General features: G+C 31.2%; 3 protein-coding genes and 1 long non-coding RNA gene across 4 annotated transcripts; all 4 read left to right on the top strand.

The window, feature by feature from the left end:
* Positions 1-3,866: 3,866 nt before the first annotated feature.
* Positions 3,867-5,038, top strand: LOC123203510. Its single transcript, XM_044619884.1, has 2 exons — positions 3,867-4,293; positions 4,532-5,038. The coding sequence occupies exons 1-2, from the start codon at positions 4,162-4,164 to the stop codon at positions 4,838-4,840; spliced, it is 441 nt and encodes a 146-aa protein (XP_044475819.1). The 5' UTR covers positions 3,867-4,161; the 3' UTR covers positions 4,841-5,038.
* LOC123202863 (uncharacterized ATP-dependent helicase C29A10.10c-like) lies at positions 5,005-8,585 on the top strand. Its single transcript, XM_044619014.1, has 7 exons — positions 5,005-5,071; positions 5,128-5,180; positions 5,755-5,951; positions 5,993-6,977; positions 7,075-7,399; positions 7,925-8,180; positions 8,264-8,585. The coding sequence occupies exons 1-7, from the start codon at positions 5,005-5,007 to the stop codon at positions 8,583-8,585; spliced, it is 2,205 nt and encodes a 734-aa protein (XP_044474949.1).
* A 29-nt stretch (positions 8,586-8,614) lies between these two features.
* Positions 8,615-9,286, top strand: LOC123203511. The gene is made up of 3 exons (XR_006499309.1): positions 8,615-8,783; positions 8,950-9,014; positions 9,138-9,286. It is a non-coding gene; the product is annotated as an uncharacterized LOC123203511 (long non-coding RNA).
* A 1,056-nt stretch (positions 9,287-10,342) lies between these two features.
* LOC123202864 lies at positions 10,343-10,894 on the top strand. Its single transcript, XM_044619015.1, has one exon. The coding sequence runs from the start codon at positions 10,343-10,345 to the stop codon at positions 10,892-10,894; it is 552 nt and encodes a 183-aa protein (XP_044474950.1).
* Positions 10,895-22,062: the final 11,168 nt, after the last annotated feature.

Raw genomic sequence — 22,062 nt, forward strand, 5'->3', positions numbered from 1 at the left:
TTTTACCTTTTTATTTTTATTTTTAAAGAAAGTTTGATAAACTAAATAAAGTGGTAATATTGCCCTTGTTTGACATAGTCTTGGTTTTAAGTTAATGGAGATAAATTGTGCACGTTCTTTCTCCTTAATTTATCGTATTATTATTTGCTTTATTAATCTCGTACATAATCTTTTATCCATTTTCTATAATCATTATGCTGATACAACACATAATGTAAGATATATGTGTCTTAAAGTTTTTTACTGCAAGTCAGTTCTGTAATTTTCCCTAAAATGGGCACTTGAGTCTTTTTCTGATTAAGATATGTTTAACACTTAAGCATATAAACTCAAGGTTATTCAATCAACTGAATTTTATTTAACTGTTCATCTATTTTAACCCTAAGATAGAGAAAAGTTGTTGTACACTTGAGTATTTCTTTATCTTAACACTTCTTTGTTGATTTTGTTGTATAGATCCAAGTGTCTTTTGAACATACATTCATTGGGTCTCCAACATCTATGATGCATAAAATAAGTTTTAAATACAACATACCAAAACAACACATTTATCACACAAACTATGTACATAACCAATCAAATTTTATCAAACTTCCCACATCCATCTTATAACTCACAACAGACTTTAACCTCTTAACTTATGTAATTGTTCATGTTCAATTTAAATAGATAAAATCGCCAAAAGTATCACAACATTCAACATAATGGATCACCAACATAATACTTAATTCTTTATACCCATATGTGCATAAACATTCACATAAATCCATATACTCTTTTTTGTTTTGGTAATTTTCTATTTTTGGAAATTAACCATCTACTCTTTCTCAGTTTACCAAACCATGAAATATCATCCAAGGATCATATCAGCACTACATTTTACAAAAATAGAAATCAAGTAATCCTACTTACTTGGACTTTAATAACTAGATGATTCATTACCGATAAAGCCTTCTTTTCCTTAAGTAGCTAATAGCCAAAAATCCTTTTCTACTTGTCGAAAGAAGCACATCAGATCTCTCTCTTCTCACTTGGCAAGAAAACTATATAAGAGGAACTTGAAGATTTATGGGATAACGATCTCAAAATCCCCTATATACCTTTTATAAACTCTCATAAGATAACTGACTGCATGGGTATGCATATTAAGCATGCATGGTCATGTGATGAATCAAATGAATAGACATGCATCATTCATGCGCAAACGTTCACCTACTTAAAATTTCAAAATAAACATATGTTCATACTCTTAACTTATGTCTCAAATAAATATATCCATGAATACATGTAAAAAGACCATCTTGCCCTTGAGATATACCTAAGAGTGTTAATTGTAGCCTTCCCATGATCAATTCCATGATTACTTTGATATGTGCCCAACATTCCCACTTCAAAAGCTATATTCGATCTTGTACAAGTCTATAGATACATTAAACCTCCAAAGGCATTAGGAATTGATTCCATTTTTTTTATTTGATTCTAATTCATTTTTTGGACATTGCATGAGATTGAATTTATCACCTTTCTTTAAGGAAACAACCACGGTTGAACATTTACTCATTGAAAATTTTGTGAATTGTACTTATATATACTTTCTAAAGTAGACTTATAATTTCTTATGATATTTTTCTAGATATTTCTATTTCGATAACATAAAAAGCTTATCTCATATCTTTCGTCTCAAAATTCTTTGAGGGAAAATCTTTTGTCTCATATAATATGCAAATCCATTTGTTTCAACGAGGCTTCAACCAAGAAAGACTTGAAACAAATTTTAATTTGAAAATAACATTTTATAATATATTTCATTGCATAAGAAAATATATAAATATAAGATTTTGAGCATAATCTCATTTTATTATATTATAAATAACGTGTCACCATATGTATATCATCTTTTAAACAAAATATAATAGCTCTCATAAGTGATACATCATTTGGGCATGAAAATTTGAGATGGATAGTATTACTCTTGTTTTTAATTATTTATATATAAATGTCAAAGATAGTTGCACATCATTTGAGATTTGAACTTTTCAAATGCTTTTTAGGATGAGTAGTATTATTCAAAATATATTATAGATATTTAGAAAGATAACAAAGAATACAAAACATTTGAAAATTTTGCCCAAATGTTAAAATTTATTAATGGTAAATTATTAATGGCAAATGACTATGTCCCTCTCAAGGTTCAATGAAATGACAATTCCTACCATTTAAGTTTGAAAAAGCTATTTTCCACCCATTTGTCAAAATCATCCATTAGTTTTAATTGTCAAAAAGGTATTGTGTCATATTGTCCAAATATTATAATAGTATTAATATTAAAGTTGACAATTTTAATACAACCTGTTAATCTAACTTGACATAATATGAAAAACATCATATTAGGGTTGAGTTTTTTTTTACATGAATGCGAATTCGGGTCAACCTGACAAGACTCAAAACAATATAAAGTCATCTTAGGGTTGACACAAAAAAAATCTAAATTAACTTGAACTAACTTGAATGCTTAGGAGATGCTTACTGTAGTCCAAATCATTTCTAACATACATATATAAAAACTTTCGCATAATCCTTTAAAACACATGATTAACAAACTGAATCCTATCACCATCGTATTTGCAATACATAACATTCATTAAGCAACAATAACAAGGATCAATTTAATAATCCTTGATTCCCATCAAATCTTTTATCAACTAATGGCAATGGGTAAATCCTTTAGTCCACAACAATCATATATCCATATAAGGGGTTGAGAGAATCCTACTTACCTGATAATTCTACTAAAAAAAATAAATTTTCATGGGTTGATAATTTTGGCAAACTAGCCCACAAAAAAGTCCATAAAGGCATGACCCACCATGTTGGCCATGCCACCATACACTAGTACTTGTTACCACCATAACTTATGATGTATCACTAGCTTATTCAACTTTGATAGTATATCCATTACACACATACTTGGTAGCCGTGTATGGAAACTTGTGTGTAACACATTATACCACATTTATATCAACAATTGACTGTCATTGATATAAATATGAAAACAACTCTCTAAAGCATGTCGATAGAATCAAAATGTTTATAAACTTATATATAACACATCATACCACTTTTAACCACCCATAAACCTTCAATAATATAAATATTAATAATAAACCAACACAACAACACAAAATCATCATAACTTTAGAGATAACACAATTGAAGTTCATATTCATATTCATATTTATATCAATGACAGTCATAAAATTAGATTTGTTAATTATTTTCATAAAATTTCCCTCAAATATAAATATTTAATTAATAACCCCTATAAAATCCTAGCAATCAGGCTTCCTTTCACCCACCTTAGTAGGTATAATATCTCATTAAATTATAATGGAGATCATTAGGGTGACATTAAATGTTTTTTTTTTTCTCTCAATAAAATAATATGCACTAAGAATGGATATTAATTTATATGATAACTATGATTTTATTAGAAATAAATTTATGTTTAATCACTTAACATATCATTGGTAAACATATATTAATATTTATTTTGAATGTACATTCATGGGCTGCGAATAAAGTTTCTTGCTACTAAGAAAATTAGTACAGGCAGTTGACAACAGTGAAAAGACGCGAAACATCTGAGTTCTGTGAGGACTGGGATCAACACAAACAAAATTACCCACGCGTTAAAGTCGTTTCTCCTTTTTCTCTTTATAAAAAGTCCCGTTTTTTATTTGACTTTTAAAAGAATGTGATCACATTTTAAACTCTTTTTCAAACCACACAAGAAACTTAGATGTTGTCCGTACAGTGATGACAACTTGTTTGAGAAGGGGAGCGACGTCATGAAGAGGAGACTGAAGACTTTTCTTTTCTTCCTTGAGACACCAAACGGCCGAATGGGAATGGAATAAATGAGCGAATGACTTTTGGGCTCTTTAATATGCTTTTAAAAAGCATTTCAAGGTGTTATATGATATGCCAAACAAAACACAATGTTAAATGTGTTAGCAGCTTTTCAAGTGGAAGTACTATAGATTCCTTGTTTCTTCATTGCATTTGCATGGTGTTTTCTTCCTACTGAAGTAAGCTAGTTGCCTCTCATTAGTAAAGCTACTTCATTTGACTGTGCAATTCTCAGAAGAAGGATCAGTGGATATGATGATTGAAGGTGAAGGTAGTAGTAGCAGCAAGAAGAGAGGAGTTCAAAATCATGACGATGGCTTCATTAATACTCTCTTTTCTTGGTCTCTTGATGACATTTGTAATGAAAATCTTTTCAGTCATAAGGTTTGCTTTCTTTACCCTTCTTCATTTTCAGAAACTAACAAATTTTAATAAAGAAATATTTGTAGTTTGTTTCCTTTTTTTTTTTTTGGCAACGGTTGATCTCATTCAGCAACAAGCTTTAGATGAGACATCTCTTTACTTTCTAGGGCTTTCATCTTATTGTTCAAGTTCATGCTAGCTAAAAATAGTTTAATTGATATTTTATTTCTGAATTGAGTAATTGTTTTATTCCTTTCAGGTGGAAAAAATTCCTGAATCATTTGAGTCTGTCACTCAGTATTTCGAATCATTTGTTTATCCTTTGTTGGAAGAAACACGAGCACAACTGTTTTCACCCATGGAGACCATTTCAAGCGCACCTTATGCTAATGTGGATGTTTTTAGGCCCCATGGACCTGAGTTACATGATGTTAAGATTGATTACTGGAGGAACAGGTTCAGTAACAATGGTAAAGAGCCTTATAAAACTTTGCCAGGGGATATTTTAATTTTAGCAGATGCGAAGCCTGAAACTATTTCCGACTTGGAGAGGGTTGGTAAAATGTGATCTTTTCTATCAGTCATGAAAATCGCAGGGGATGATGATGAAAATGATAACGATACCACTTCTACTTACTTTTAAGTGAAGGCTTCAAAAAGCATCCAACAGTTTGATGGGGAGAAATCATTGTTTGTGATTTTCTTGACAAATATTACACCTTACAGAAGAATATGGAAATCCTTGAAAATGTCTGGAAATTTGAAGATTATCAACAAAATTTTATGCAGGAATTCTGTGGTAAGTTTTCTGAAGATGATTTACTTATACTATACTTATTCTTGCTGACTATGTAGCATGGAAACGAAAATGGAGAAACGTGAAAACACGGAAACAGAAACGTGAAAACGTATTTTTTAAAAAAGATAGGAAATGGAAACGTGAAAAAACTTATAAATAAGAAAAATATAAAGGTATTTTTATAAATACTAAATTTTGTATAACAAAAATACATAAACTTGTATAATATAAAAATAAATAATAAAAAAAGAATGAAGAGAAAAAATACTATAAAATAAAATCATAGAACATATCGTAAATTGTTCTGGAGCAAACACATGTAGATATTTAAGAAAAAACAATAATACACAGTAATTTATATGATATGTTGGGGAAGAGATGAGTAACACATCGAAGAGTAGAGAAGAGATGAATTCAATATGAGATTTAACGACATTTTCGATTTGAAAATACAAAAATATGTGTTTAATCGATTTCACGATTTTTCTTCTAAAAGAAACGTGTTTCAAAATTTTTTAAAAATTTCAAAATGACCTGAAACGTTTCCTACAAGTTTTGGAGAGTTTCGGAAATGGAAACGTTTTCGAAACGTGGAAACACACTCCATTGAAAGTTTCCCGGCTACTTTGCTTGCTGACATACATTGTGTAGTTTTTGATTGAGACTTGCATGTTGCACGACAGTTGGAGGAAAGTTGCCAAGTCTGTTCTGAACTGAATGGAGGCATCTTATATGAGAAATTTGGTAGTGGTTTATCATCAACATTGAATGATTCGCAATTGAATGCAGTTCTTGCCTGTCTTGATGGAGTGCGTTGTGATCACAAGTCCTCTGTGCAACTTATATGGGGTCCCCCCCTGGAACAGGGAAAACTAAAGCTGTTAGTATGCTTCTCTTTACATTGTTGAAAACAAAATGCAGAACCCTTACTTGTGACCCGACGAATGTTGCAATTACAGAAGTTGCTTCTCGTGTTCTGAAGCTGCTGAAAGAATCGATTAAAACTGATGACTATGGAAGTGAGACTCTGTTGCTTCCTCTTGGAGATATTCTCTTGTTTGGGAGTAAGGAGAGACTCAAAGTTGGTCAAGAAATCGAAGAAATATATTTGGATTATCGCGTTAAAAAGCTTTCAGAGTGTTTTGGTACGCTGACTGGCTGGAGGCATTGCTTCTCATCCATAATGGATTTACTTGAAGATTGTGTTTCTCAGTATCACATTTTCTTGGAGAATAAATTGATAAAGAAGAGAGAAAGTATTGACAAAAATGAAGTCAAAGAGAATTACAGGAATATGGAAATGGAAGGTGACAATGAGGAGTTGAAATCATTTCTTGAATTTGTGAGAGATAGATTTAAACATACTGCCACTCCTCTTAGGAATTGTTTATTTATCTTCTGCACTTACATACCCAAACGTTTCATTTTGGAAAGTAATTTTCAAAATATGATAGATCTTATCAGTTTACTTGATTCTGTCGAAACTTTGCTGTTTCAAAAAGATGTAGTTTCTGACGAGCTACAAGAGCTCTTTTCACATTCAGTAGCTGAAGAGTTTTTTTCATCACCTGGGCATAGAGATTACTTGTTGCAGAAAATAAGAGGTGAATGCCATACAGTTTTAAGAAATCTTCAGGATTCCTTTAGTGAACTTAAGTTTGCAAGGGGTATGAACATAGATTCATTAAAAGATTTCTGCTTTAAAACAGATTCGGTAATATTTTGCACTGCTTCTAGTTCATTTAAGCTGCATTCAGTGGCCATGGAACCACTGAACGTTCTGGTCATTGATGAAGCGGCACAACTAAAAGAAAGTGAGTCGACAATAGCCCTGCAACTGTTGGGCTTAAATCATACTATTCTCATTGGGGATGAGTGCCAATTGCCAGCAACGGTTAAAAGCAAGGTATGGTTTATGTTATTTCAACAGTTCTGGTGACTTTTTTGTATTTGGCCTTTGCTTTACTTTTTAAGTTCCTTTGTTTGGCTTTTTTTTTTTTCAGGTTTCTGATGAAGCTTCCTTCGGGAGAAGCTTATTTGAGAGGCTGAGCTCATTGGGTTGCTCTAAACACCTGCTCAATACACAGTATCGGATGCACCCCTCAATTAGCTACTTCCCAAATTCATATTTTTATAACAACCAGATTTGGGATTCTCCTAATGTTAAAAGAAAAATCAACAAAAATGTCTTTTTGCCAAGATCTCCAATATTCCGTCCATATTCTTTCATCAATATTCTTGAAGGGAGAGAAGAGTTCATTGGCCGTAGCTGGAGAAATATGGTTGAGGTAGCTGTTGTGATGAAAATATTGCAGAACCTGTACAAAGGTATGTGTTGTTGGAGTCTTATGTTTATATTACCATTTAAAAAATAAATTAGTTTTTATTTTGTCATCTCTTAGCTTACTCTATAGCATATCGTTCATTTAAATTCTGATATTCCACTTGGAGAAACAAAACATTAGCTCTATATTGTCAGCATTTTGATTGATGACTGTATGTCCCAGAGGCTTAACCTACCTTTCTATGGCAGGCAATTAATGAAACTAGCTTTTTTGAGAATAATTTATACATTTACATGGCCTTTTATTTCAATTATGCAAATGGAAATCTTAAAGTGCGGATTTCTTGTTAATATCTAATGCTATATACTGTCAAATTTTTATTGGCTAATATCTCATGCATGTACTAATCTGTATTATGCATCACTTGTTAAACATGATTGAAGAGAAAGAGTTAAATTAAATAATGAAATCATTATATAAATGACATGAATTGTTTCAACTTGAACAAATTCCAAACATGCTTCTATTGAATCTCCTTATTATATCCATGGTAATTCATAATATGCAGATTGGAATGACTCAAAACAGAAGCTGAGCATTGGCATAGTCTCACCTTACAGTGCTCAAGTACAAGCAATTAAAAAAAAACTTGGAGGCAAGTATGATGACTCTGATGACTTTACTGTAAAAGTGAAGTCAATTGATGGGTTTCAAGGTGGTGAGGAGGACATTATTATAATTTCCACTGTGAGAAGCAACGAAAGGGGATCCATTGGATTCTTGTCGAAGCCACAGAGAATCAATGTTGCACTTACAAGGGCCAGGTATTCATGTAAATATTGTACATTGTGTTTTGTTCATTTTAGTAACTATAGTGAATAACTACGGTCCCTTTGATACCCTCTAGGCACTGTTTATGGATTTTAGGGAATGAAAGAACCTTAACTCATGGTGAATCTGTTTGGAAAATCTTAATCAATGATGCTAAGGACCGCTGTTGTTTCTTTAATGCTGATGAAGATAAGGATTTGGCCAAAGCTATATTAGAGGCCAAAAAGGAGCTTAATGAATTGGATGAATTGCTGAATGCTGACAGTATACTTTTCAACAATCAAAAGTGGAAGGTATATTGTTTCCTTAGCTATACTTGCTTTGCCAATCAATTTTTCCTACCATGGTTAGTGCTTATATTTGTCAGTGACGCTGATTTCACTTGGATGTTCACTTGAATAACCTATTCTTGCAGCAGAACAGGAGTACTAAAGGCGAGGCAACAGAGGCGGGTTCAGAAGAGAAATTGGATAAGGACAGTAAGGAGGCATTGCAAGTTCATCTAGCCTCTGGTTCCCAGTGGCCAGAAAATTCTCAGAAGATTGAAAACAAGGGGAAGGGAAAGAAAAAGCCTAAGAGAAAGAACAAGCGAAATGGTAAGCAGAAAAACTAGCAACCAAAGCTAAGATTTCGCATTTCTGAATTTGATTACCTTATGGTACAAATGGCCAAGTCTGTCAGTCTTTCTGGTTATATAAGAACAAATTGTTATTTTATATTTTAAATATTTATTGATATTGAATGGTCAGTTTTGTTTCACAGAATTCTGGCAACAGGAAGATGCAGATGATGAAAAGAGCATTTTGTTGAATGCCCCAGCAGTTGAGGTAATTTCATTTCTTTTTTCACATCTGTTGAATGCAGTATGAAGTAATAAGATTAGATTTAGTTTTTTTTTTTTTTTTGTGATTTTACAGTTGGATGTTCACTTGAATAAACTATTCTTGCAGCAGAATAGGAGTACTAAAGGCAAGGCAACAGAGGCGGGATCAGAAGAGAAATTGGATAAGGACAGTAAGGAGGCATTGCAAGTTCATCTAGCCTCTGATTCCCAGTGGCCAGAAAATTCTCAGAAGATTGAAAACAAGGGGAAGGGAAAGAAAAAGCCTAAGAGAAAGATATATATATTCACAATATGAATATTGGCATACATAATAATTTAGAAGATATATGTGATTGCATCAATACAGCCAGATTGTTTTTTATTAGAATAATACTATGTGTATCATTTTTTGATATATAAATATATACATATTTATATAAATCATTATGTAATTAGTATTATTTTATCATAAATTTAAAATTATTCAATCATATGATGTACACATAAATATATATATACCAAAAATAGATATACCAAAAATATATAAACATAACATTACTTAATAAAATTTCTTAACGGTAGGGATACAATAGTCATTGTATTTAGAGGAGGCTTTATTTATAAAGTTTGAGTTCAAACTTTTTTTAATTATATTTCAAAATCAAATTTTTGTTTTATCTGATTTAATTGTTATAAAACTAGTCACTAGACTTATAGTTTTACTTAGGATTTAAGTTGGATTTTTTCATTACCTAAAAAAAAAAATCCAATTTTTAAAAATATTTATAGATAAAAAAGAGGTTATTTATCTTTTTTTTCTTAATATATAGTTATCAATTATAAATCTGTATCCATTAAAAAAAAACCTAGATTACAAGATGTTATTTTGGTAATTAAAAATTAGCAAATTATTGTCCTTTGCTATTATTTCATAACGACATTATAAAGCAAGTTCTCAAAACCTTCTAAGTACAACTGAAAACTCTACTGACTTCCATATTTATAGGATTCTGCATTAAAGAGTCAATAAACCTAATTTGTTATTTTTTGATATTGCCCTTTTGTAGCAAGTTCTCAATACCTTTTAAATACAACCCAAAGTTTCATTTACTTGTATATTTACTTCTATAACCATGTCTGCACCCAAAACTTCAATACCTTGGGTGGGAACAAATCTTTTTGGCCTTTTCATAATGGCATTTTGTAGCAAGTTCTCAATACCTTTTAACTACCACCCAAAACTTTATTCACTCTCATATTTCTTTCGTTCTGCATTAAATTAAGCACTACATCCATTAGCCCTTTAACTCAAGCAACAACTAGCAATTAACCATGAATGCACCCAGAACTTCAACGACTTTTCATCAGAATTATCCTCTATTGACGATCATATCACAAATATTTTCCATTTCTTTCGTCTTACTTCTTCACTCTCCTTCGCCAACACTTGCTCTCTCGACATCAAGCAACGACGGTCCATCCAGTTTAGTCAATAGTGTTTGCGAAGAAACGACCCAATGTAGTTACAAGGATTGTGTAGCCGCTCTCGCATTAGATCCTAAAGCCTTGTCTACAACAAACGTGAAATTGCTGGCTAAGATAGCGCTAAACTTGGCTGTACCTGTATCTAATTCCACAAGCAGCCTAAAATACATTGATGCAATGGCGACGAAGGAAAAATCTTCACCGAGACTGAAATCGGCACACGAGTTCTGCATTTCACAGTATCAGTACACCGTGAATTCATTCAAAAGTGATTTAACCGACTTGGATGTAGATCCTATGACTGCAAATTATGATGCAAAAGTTGCTTCTGATGGTGCATCTTACTGTGCAGACAAACTGAAGTCTGGGGGATTTCAATCTAAAGACGGTTACCAATAAGATGATTTATAGTGACATCGGTTATACGTTTACCAATAAGATGCGCTGAATTAATTGGTATAAATAATATTCTATGGCATGGTTACATTACATACGGGAAAGTTTTCTTCTTTTTTTGGGAATAATTACTGATGTTATCTATTTGAATCAAATGATTTAATTTTATTAATATGGTGGCATCTGAGGGTATTTATGTCTATTTTCAATAGTTATATAGATTAGACAAGGTGAAAGATTAATCAATTATTTTTATCCAGATCAATTCCCTCGATAAATTATTCTTCAATTTCCCAATGAACACCCATCTCTATAGTATATGGTTGGTGTTTATTTTGGATGAGATTGTATGATGCAAAAGATATTTCTGATTAATTACATAATGTAGCGAAAATGTTTTTTATTCTTAATTAATTGTTTAAATTAAGATGACATGATAAATAATGTGTAATGCCCACAGGCACAATCAAGGGTAATTTTGTCCTTTTCACATTATTCTAATTGATAATATATGTAGAGTAATGTTATGCGTACCTATTTTTGTATACATAAATGAGGACACACATGATATATCATTATGTGATTAGATATTACTTTATTTTTAATTCAAAATAACTCAATTACTTGATGATATATATCAAATGTGCACTTAAAATGAATATATATAGTTTTATTGTTATATGTATTTAGACCCATATACAACCATGTAACACAAGGATGTATGCCATGCATGTGCATATAAGAGTACACGCTTGTTGTCCCGTAAAGCAGAGGGACACTCGTGCATGTTGAGATGCACAAGCATTCATCAAATTTGAATTTTGGATAAGGCAATTTCCAAAGATTGCGAATCATTGTTTTCACCACGAAACCGCACGGTCAATTGTGCTTATTGGATGTCATAACACCCCTTCTAGAAGTCCTATCCTCCAAGGAAAGGTATTACTAGCATTTCATCAATCGAGCCTTCATTTAAATAAAACTAAAATAAAAATATGAAATAATTTTTATTAGTAAAATTACTAAAATACCCTTTATTAATACTGAATATGAAAAAGGTTCAAAAGATGTCCCAAATACATGAAAATAGAGTCTTCATTGTTAATTATTGAAAGTCAAATACATGATACACTAAAAACTAAAGTTGACAATTTTCAATACGATTTGTTAACTTGACAAGACATGACATGAAAAAAATTGAGTTACTGTTAAGTTTTTGTGATATGAAATTTATTTCGGGTCAACTCAATATTATTCAAAATTAAATCAGGTAGTGTTAGGGTTCACACGAAAGTAACTCGATATGACACGAATTGATTCAAATGTTTTAAAGAAATGTTACTTTAATAAAATTTGTTAGAGATGAATTATGAGCAATGTTATGTGTACACAATTTGAATACACAAATAATGTGTTATCATATGATTAAGTGTTACTTTCTCCTTAATTCAAATTCAATCATATGATAACACATCATTTATGTACCCAAATTGTGTATGCATAGTTTTATTGATAAACTATAGAAATGTTAAAAGATAATATTAGCAGTAGTTGAAATCTTTACAGATTGTATATAATTGTATCATTATATAATTGTAATTACTTATACTATTTTTTATTTAAATATTTTATTTTATTATTAAGTAGTAAAAATCTGATTCGGTTAATTAGATTATTGATGTGTTTTAAATGTCTTAATATGTAATTTTTTTAGGGCATTTGTAAACAAGATAAAATATTATATTGTGTGTTTTACTAATAATAGGTTAAGGTAATTTGGTAAATAAATTAAAACAATAAAAATACTTTAGAAAGTGAAAACAATAGATAATTTTTGGTTAATTTTAGTCGGATCGGATTAACTTGAATATTAAAGGGTTAGGTTAGGGTTAAAATTTTAATATGATTTTAATTCAGATCAAGTTAGAGTTGAAAGTCTTTGACATAACATGAACACTATTCGATAACATGAATTGTCAGACTTAATGAAAACACAAAACCCAAACTAACAAGACACGAACATGATTTGATGATACAAACTGTCAAATCTACTAAAAACAAGATAATACATAATAATAATGAGAAATGACGTAAAAGCCTTTTGTTACTCACTTTTGCCAACACCTCGCTAAAGAGAAATAAGAAAATTTGAGTGATAAACACTCAATAAATAAGAACATAATAAATACTACTCTAAATTCCTATTTTGCCTTAAAACTCGGTTCACACTAAACTGTTCAGCAAGAGTAAGTTGTTTTCTTTTTCTCACTCACTAATGCCAGTTTTTTTTTGTAGTGACCAATTCAACATGGAAAAAAAAGTATTTGTAGTACAAACAAGTTATTTTAAACCTTAGAAGAACAAATTCCTAATGTTTATGAAAATTTGAAAGCATTCTAGAGTTGTAATATTGAAGAAATTCCGAAATTCTTTGAACAGGTTCCTCCACTCTTTTCCATTATGCCCAAGAAACGTTTGTAAATTGTGATAAGACCTATTGCCAATTTGAAAGTGTTAAGGTAAGCATTTTGTGGCATGTATTTTAATTCATATATATATTTCAGTGTTGTTTGCTTGTCGTTTTTTGCAATATATAAGAGATTTTTGGATTTAAGTTGAGTTTATTGATAGTGAGTGAAATGAGTTGTTAAAGTGTTTCTTTCTAATGTAAATTTTTTGCAAATCTCCTTGTTACAATGAGTCTTAAACAAAGAAAGAATTGAAATAGTTTTAATTTCGAAAGCAACATTGTGTAATAATATTTCAATACAAAAGGAAATATGTAAATACAAGACTTTGACCAAAAAATTGCTTAATCTTATTTATCCAAAACATATTTCAAAAATCACATAAAAAAATATGTGTCATCATAGGTATGTCATTATTTAACAAAATATAACAATGCTCGTATGCGATACTAGTGTTTTAAAACTCATATTAGACCGGCTAGTTGGACTAAATCAATGACAAATCAAAATTAGGACATGGGTTAAACTTATTGTAGCCATCAAACTAAATTGACCTGAGGTTAATTGTGTGAATCATATTAGATTGTGATTTAGCCGTTAGATCAAATTATCTGAGCATCATGTTGACATTAGTATAGCTAAAATCTATTTTAAAATATTAATCATATTATAATGATATCATCGATTTACTTGACTGGTTAATTCAATCAACTTAGAGACCGGCTTTTTAATTAGGTCTAGACCCGGTTTATGTCTAAAAATATTGTATGATACATAGTTGAAGACGTAAAATTTGAGATAAATAGTAATTTATTTACATCTCAAGGTCGCATAAAGGAATACATCATTCGGGATATGTTTTTTTGGTCACATCATTTCGGAAATAGTAACACATATGGTAATAGTCAAAATATATTATTTATGGTTAGAAAAGACAACAAAGAATACTAAACATTTAGGTTTTAGATTCAATAATAGCTTTGACTAAAGGGGAAGCCCAATGCCTAATTAAGCATACAATAATTTTTCCATTAAAATTTACCATAAAAGTTCAATACGTGGTCAAATAAACATCAATAAATTACTATATATGGACATAACATTGTTATAAGGTTCTGGTTTGTGGACTTTAAATTCACTCTTTCATTTCTCTTAACCTTATTAAGATCAAAATTCATCTCTCAATTCTTGCAGATTTTGCCCTTTCTAATAATTAGTAACAAACATAAATTTATTCAACAAGCTTATCTTGTTCATGATTCTGCTACTTCCATACATGATTATGTGCGATGTTGCTTTTTTCCATCGACCTAGTAGAACTTTAAGTATGGGCCCTTGCCCCATCAGTAGATATTGTCCACTTTGGGCAACGCTTGGCCCATACGGCTTTAAAATGCGTCTACTGAGTTCTGGGGGCTTGCTGCTTATCTACCCAGCGACCACCCATTAGCTTGTCGATGTGGGATTTGCCTAAAGGTCTCACATTCACCCCCCCCTTACGGGACTCAGTGTCCTCACTGAGGTTTACCCCACCATCGCTCAGAGGCTGTGGGCTAGGCTCTGATACCAAACTATGGGCCTTTGCCCCATCAGTAGATATTGTCCGCTTTGGGCAACCCTTGGCCTGCACGGCTTTAAAACACGTCTTGCAATGGAAACGAGTGGGCCCTCACTCAACTGCCAAGATATTGTCCCCTTACGGCCCAGCCTTTTCGAGGTTTTGTTCCTTGGACTCAAAGGCCTGGTCAGGGCTTGGCCCAAGAACGCATCTACTGAGTTCTGGGGGCTTTATAATCCTTAACCCTAACCTCGCCTTGGGCTCTGATACCAAACTATGGGCCCTTGCCCCATCAATAGATATTGTCCGCTTTGGGCAACCCTTGGCTTGCACGACTTTAAAATGTATCTACTGAGTTCTGGGGGCTTGCTACTTATCTACCTAGCGACCACCCATCAGCTTGTCGATGTGGGATTTGCTTAAGGGTCTCACATTAAGTGTCCTTAATGGTTTGGAAACTATTGGTGAGCGCATTACTGCAGATTGCAAGCTCGTCTTTGGGTTGCACCGGCCAGCACCTATTCATAACATTATTGCTAAAGGTGAGACTATGAATTATCATTTTCGAGATGGATTTTTTCCACTAAGTTGTATTGCAGTTTTTTATTTTTTGGTTAGAATCATAACATCAAAATCTTTGACTCGAACATAGATGACTGCAGACAATGCAAAGGGATTATTACTTCGCAATATAAACTTACTTGTATGATTTCGATGGTTGGTAATCATACTTGTCTTCCATGGACCAAGTAATTTCATGTACTTTCTTTTTGTTTATTTTTATTTTTAAAGAAAGCTTGACAAACTGAATAAAATGGTAATATTGACCTTGTTTGATGTAGTCTAGGTTTTAAGTCAATTAGGATAAATCGTGCATATTTTTTCTCTTTAATTTATTGTATACTATCTATTTTATTACTCTCGTACACAATCTCTTATCCATTTTCTATAATCATTACATTGGTGCAGCGCAGGATGTAAGATATATGTGTTTTAAAATTTTTTACTGCAGCGCAACTTTGTAATTTTCCCCAGTGTGGGCATTTGAGTCTTTTATTGATCAAGATATCTTTAACTCTAAGTACATAAACTCAAGGTTATTCAGTCGATTGAATTTATGTGAATTCTATTTGATTGTTTATCTGTTTTAACCCTAAGATAGAGAAATCTTATTGTATATTTGAGAATTTCTCTATCTTAAATACTATTTTGTTGATTTGTTGTATAGATCCAAAGTGTCATTTGAACAAACATTCGTTAGGTCTCTAACATCCTATGATGCATAAAATAAGTCTTAAATACAACATATCAAAACAACACATTTATCACACAAACTATATACATAACCAATCGGATTTGATCAAACTTCCCATATCCATCTTATAACTCACTATAGGCTTTAACCTCTTAATTTATATAATTGCTCATGATCAATTTAAATAGATAAAATTACCAAAAAATACCACAACATTCAACATAATGGATTTACAACATAATACATAATTCTTTATACCCATATGTGCATAATCATTCACACAAATCCATATGTTCTTTTTTGTTTTGGCAATTAACCATATACCCTTTCTCGATTTACCAAACCATGAAATATCATCCAAGGATCAAATTAGCACCACATTTTACAAAAATATAAATCAAGTCTTCCTACTTACTTGGACTCTAACAACTAAATGATTCATTATAGATAAAGCCTTCTCTTCCTTAATTAGCTACTAGCCAAAAATCCTTTTCTACTTACCGAAAGAAGCACTCCAGATCTCTCTCTTCTCACTTAGCAAGAAAACTAGATATTTTACAAAAATATAAATCAAGTCTTCCTACTTACTTAGGCTCTAACAACTAAACGATTCATTATAGATAAAACATTCTCTTCCTTAATTAGCTACTAGCCAAAAATCCTTTTCTACTTACCGAAAGAAGCACTCCAGATCTCTCTCTTCTCACTTAGCAAGAAAACTAGATATTTTACAAAAATATAAATCAAGTCTTCACTTACTTAGGCTCTAACAACTAAACGATTCATAGATAAAACATTCTCTTCCTTAATTAGCTACTAGCCAAAAATCCTTTTCTACTTGCTGAAAGGAGCACTCCAGATCTCTCTCTTCTCACTTAGCAAGAAAACTAGATAAGAGAAACTTGAAGATTTATGGGATAATGATCTCAAAATCCCAGATATGCCTTTTATAAACTCTCATGAGATAACTGACTATATGGGTGTGCATATTAGGCATGCATGATGTGTGATGCAACAAATGAATAGACATGCATAATTCATGCAGAATCATTCACCTGCTTGAAATTTCAAAAAAAACATGTATTCATATTCTTATGTCTCAAGTACATAAATCCATAAATACATGTAAAAAGATCATTTTACCCTTGAGATATACCTAGGAGTGTTAATTGTAGCCTTCCCATGATCAATTTCATGATTACTTTGATATATGCCCAACATTCCTAGTTCAAAAGTTATATCCGATCTTGTACAAGTCTATAGATACATTAAACCTCTGAAGGTATTCGGAATTGATTCCATTTTTTTTATTTGGCTATAGTTCATTTTTAGATATTGCATGAGACTGAATTTATCACCCTTTTTTATGGAAACAACCATGGATGAACATTTACTCATTGAAAATTTCAAGAATTGTACTTATATATACTTTCTAAGGTAGACTTATAATTCCTTATGATATTTTTGTGAATATTTTATTTTGATAACATAAAAAGCTTGTCTCATATCTTTCATCTCAAAATTCTTTGGGAGAAAATCTTTTCTCTCATGTAATTTGCAAATCTCTTTGTTTCAACGAGTCTTCAACCAAGAAAGACTTGAAACAAATTTTAATTCGAAAATAACATTTTATAATATATTTCATTGCATAAGAAAATATATAAATATAAGACTTTGACCCTTAAAAATATACATAATCTTATCTTATTATATCATTAATAATGTGTTATCGTATGTTTATCATTTTTTTAAAACAAAATATACTAGCTTTCATATGTCATACATCATTTGAGATGTGAAATTTGAGATGGATAATATTACTCTTGCTTTTAATTATTTATATATAAAGGTCATAGACACATCATTTGAGATATGAATTTTTCATATGCTTTTTAGGATGAGTAGTATTATTCAAAATATATTATAGATATTTAGAAAAACAATAAAGAATACTAAACAATTGAAAATTTTGCCCTAATGTTAAAATTTATTAATGGTAAATTATTAATGGCTGAATGACTATTTCTCTCTCAAGGTTTAATGAAATGACAATTCCCACCATTTAAGTTTGAAAAAGCTATTTTTTACCCATTTGTTAAAATCATTTGTTAGTTTTAATTGTCAAAAGGTATTGTGTCATTTTGTCCAAATATTATAATAGTATTAATATTAGATAGAATTGATAATTTTTAATACAACCTGTTGATCTAACTTGACACGATATGAAAAAATCAAATTAAGGTTGAGTTTTTTTGACACATATGTTAATTCGAGTCAACCTAACACGACTTAAAACAAAATAAAAGCATCTTTGGATTGACACAAAAATAATTCAAATTAACTTAAACTAACTCGAATGCTTATTGTAGTTCAAATCATCTCTAACATACATATATAAAAACTTTCACATAATCCTTCAAAACACATGATTAACATACTAAATCCCATCACCATCATATTTGCAATACATAACATTCATTAAGCAATAGTAACAAGGATCAATTTAATCATCCTTGATTCCCGTTAGATCCTCTATCAAATAATGGTAGAGGGTAAATCCTTCAATCCACAACAATCACATATCATATAATGGGTTGAGAGAATCCTACTTACCTGATAATTCTATTGCAAGAAAATCAAATTTCATGAGTTGATAATTTTGGCAAACTAGTCCACAAAAAATCCATAAAGGCAAGCTTTCAAATTTCATGGGTTGAAACAACTCTCTGAGGTTCACATTTTTTTGAACCCTGACCTAACATGGCCCATGACACAATAAGTCATGACAATTTTGACATAGCCTCTTGATAGGTCTAATAATGCTCTCTAACATTCCATCCACCATACACTAGTACTTGTTACCACCATAACTTATGATGTATCACTAGCTTATTCAACTTTGATAGTACATCCATTACCCACATACTTGGTAGCCGTATATGGAAACTTGTGTGTAACACATTATACCACATTTATATCAACAATTGACTGTCATTGATATAAATATGGAAACAACTCCCTAAGGCATGTTGATAGAATCAAAATGTTTATAAACTTATGTATAACACATCATACCACTTTTAACCACCCCTAAACCTTCAAAAATATTTATATTAATAACAAACCAACACAACAACACAAAATCATCATAACTTTAGAGATAACACAATTGAAGTTCATATTCATATTTATATCAATGTCAGTCATAAGATTAGATTTGTTAATTATTTTCATATAATTCCCTTCAAATATAAATATTTAATTAATAACCCCTATAAAATACTAGCAACCCACCTTAGTAGGTATAATATCTCATTAAATTATAATGGAGATTATTAGGGTGACATTAAATGTTTTTTTTTTTCAAATAAAATAATATGCACTAAGAATGGATATTAATTTATATGGTAACTATGATTTTATTAGAAATAAATTAATGTTTAATCACTTAACATATCATTAGTAAACATAAATTAATATTTATTTTGAATGTACATTCTTGGGTTGGGAATCAATTTTCTTTGCAACTAAGAAAATTACCACAGACAGTTGACAATAGTGGGTATACGTGGAAGCATCTGAGTTTTGAGAGGACTTGAGTCAATACAAACAACATTATCCACGTGTTCGGTCTTTTCACCTGTTTATTTCTGGCCAAAAGACTTATTCCCACCCAAGGTATAGTGAAATACTTATCCATCCGTTAATTTTGACATTTATAATTTGGGATAAAATTGTTATTTAAAGATTTTTACTTAAATAAAAAAAATGATTTTTTTAACCCCTTAGTTATAAAAATAATCATTTAAACAAACAAAAATTAATTTCTTTTTTCTCCGTTAGTTCAAAAAACTAACTATTTTTTCCCAACTTAATTTTAAAAAATTAATCTTTCACCCTCATTATACATATTTTTAGGGTTTTATATTTTAGAATAAACGCCGCCTCCTTAAACTTTGAAACATTGCATTTACACCTCAAAAACTCCATTTCATCTTTCTAGCAGTCGTTCTTCCTAGCGTCCCTCTATGACAACATCTCTCCTCCCTCCTTGGTGGCTTTTCAATGCAAAAAATCATCAAAAATTTGATCAAAATGGTTAAATTTTTGCACACAGATTTCTGCAAAAATCACACATATTTGTGCAACAATCTATGCATCGATGATGCACAGATTTGTCGAATGACATCTTATAGAATGGGTGTCATCCATGCAATGTTTTCAGCTAAGCTATGTGTCCTTGGTACACAGATCGTCACACAAATCTATGCGATTTTTTCACAGATCCATGTGAGAAAATCTAGCCATTTTGGTCTGATTTTTAATAGTTTATGTGTAGAAACCACCATGGAGGAAGGGGAGATGCCGTCGGAGAATAGTGTTAGAAAGAACGATCATCGAAAAGATGGAATGAATTTTTGGGGTGTAAATGCAATGTTCCAAAGTTTGAGTTAGGGGAAAATGGTTAGTTTTTAAAACTAAAGAGAAAAAAGAAATAACTTTCTTTTGTTTAAATAAAAATCTTTAAATGATGATTTTATCCTTGAGTGTAACAACCAAAACTAATGGATGGGTGGATATCTGAGTTTTTAAAAGTTAGTAGGGGTCACTTTGGGTTTTTGGGTTTTCAGTATGCCTTGGGTGGGAATAAGTTATTTGGCATTTCTTTTTTAATAAATCAAAACTTTTTCTCTTTATAAAAGTTCTGTTTTTTAATAGGAAATTATAATAAATGTCCAAAATTAGAGAGCGTTAAGCAAAATTGCCCAAAGCTCTAAGGTTTAAACAAAAATGCCTTCAATTTGGCAAATGACCAAACTGCCCTTATATATAAGCCCCACATTTCCCACAGATTTATTGTTCAAAATTAGAGAAAATTTGAACATCCCATGGGTCTTCCACGGGTCAACGGGTTTTCACCTTTTTCGTCGACTTTTTGTGTTTTCTAGCAACCGAAAATGACAAAGAAATATAGTACATCATCCCACTTCTTGTTTGAATCAATTTATTGTTAGGATTATTGAGATTTGAATTTTTAGGATTTCGATTTTAAATAATGCATAAAATGTTTTGATTTTTGGTTATTTTACTTGAATTTCTTGAGGGGTTTTGTGTTATTGGATGTGTAGATTTGATTTTTGTTGAAATTAGAGGCTAAAATGTCGAGTTTTGGCCAAAAAATGGGTTAGATCTGTCAGTGCTGCAGTAACTCTCACAGGTGCCCGTGGGGTGGGGGGAAATTTAATGTTTTCAAAATTTTAGGGGGAGGGGGAATAGGGGGAGATCCACGGGGGTCCATGGGAAATTTTACAATGAACCGTGGGGCAGTTCGTGAAAACCGTGGATTGGGTGGAAATTAACTTTTTTAAAACTATAGGGTCTATATGAGACAGACTTTGAACAACCATAACTTTTGATCCAGGAGGAGTTACGATGTCTGTAATATATCAAAACGAAGCTCATTTCAAGCTCTATAATGAAACCAGCTTTGCTCATTGCATTGAATTTGGAGGCCAAAATAAAACTGTTTCAATGTGTATTATGCAGTTTTTTTGTTTTTAAGTTTGTTTGTGACCGGGCTAGACTTTTTTGATGTGTAATTTTCAAATTTGATATTTGTAATTACGATGTGCTTTTTTAGACACGTTTTACAATGTAATTACGAAATTTTTGATCGATTTTTCAGTTTTCTCGTTCATAAGCTATTTGAAAGGAATGGGAATGGAATAAATGTGCAAATGACTTTTGGGCTCTTTAATATGCTTTTAAAAAGTATCCCAAACAAAACGCAATGTTAAATTTGTTAGTATCTTTTGAAGTGGAAGTAAGTACTATAGATTCCTTGTTATGTCATGAAGAGGAGACTGAAGACTTTTCTTTTCTTCCTTGA

Source organism: Mangifera indica, chromosome 19, assembly GCF_011075055.1.
Source record: "Mangifera indica cultivar Alphonso chromosome 19, CATAS_Mindica_2.1, whole genome shotgun sequence".
NCBI classification, from domain to species: Eukaryota; Viridiplantae; Streptophyta; class Magnoliopsida; order Sapindales; family Anacardiaceae; genus Mangifera; species Mangifera indica.

Bases quoted from the DNA above. Each gene is read 5' to 3' on its own strand.
- LOC123203510 (XM_044619884.1), top strand. From the start codon at position 4,162: ATGATGATTGAAGGTGAAGGTAGTAGTAGCAGCAAGAAGAGAGGAGTT. The intron at 4,294-4,531 runs GTTTGCTTTCTT...TATTCCTTTCAG, and splicing joins AAAATCTTTTCAGTCATAAG to GTGGAAAAAATTCCTGAATC.
- LOC123202863 (XM_044619014.1), top strand. From the start codon at position 5,005: ATGGAAATCCTTGAAAATGTCTGGAAATTTGAAGATTATCAACAAAAT. The intron at 5,072-5,127 runs GTAAGTTTTCTG...CTGACTATGTAG, and splicing joins TTTTATGCAGGAATTCTGTG to CATGGAAACGAAAATGGAGA. The intron at 8,181-8,263 runs GTATTCATGTAA...GATACCCTCTAG, and splicing joins GTTGCACTTACAAGGGCCAG to GCACTGTTTATGGATTTTAG.
- LOC123202864 (XM_044619015.1), top strand. From the start codon at position 10,343: ATGAATGCACCCAGAACTTCAACGACTTTTCATCAGAATTATCCTCTA.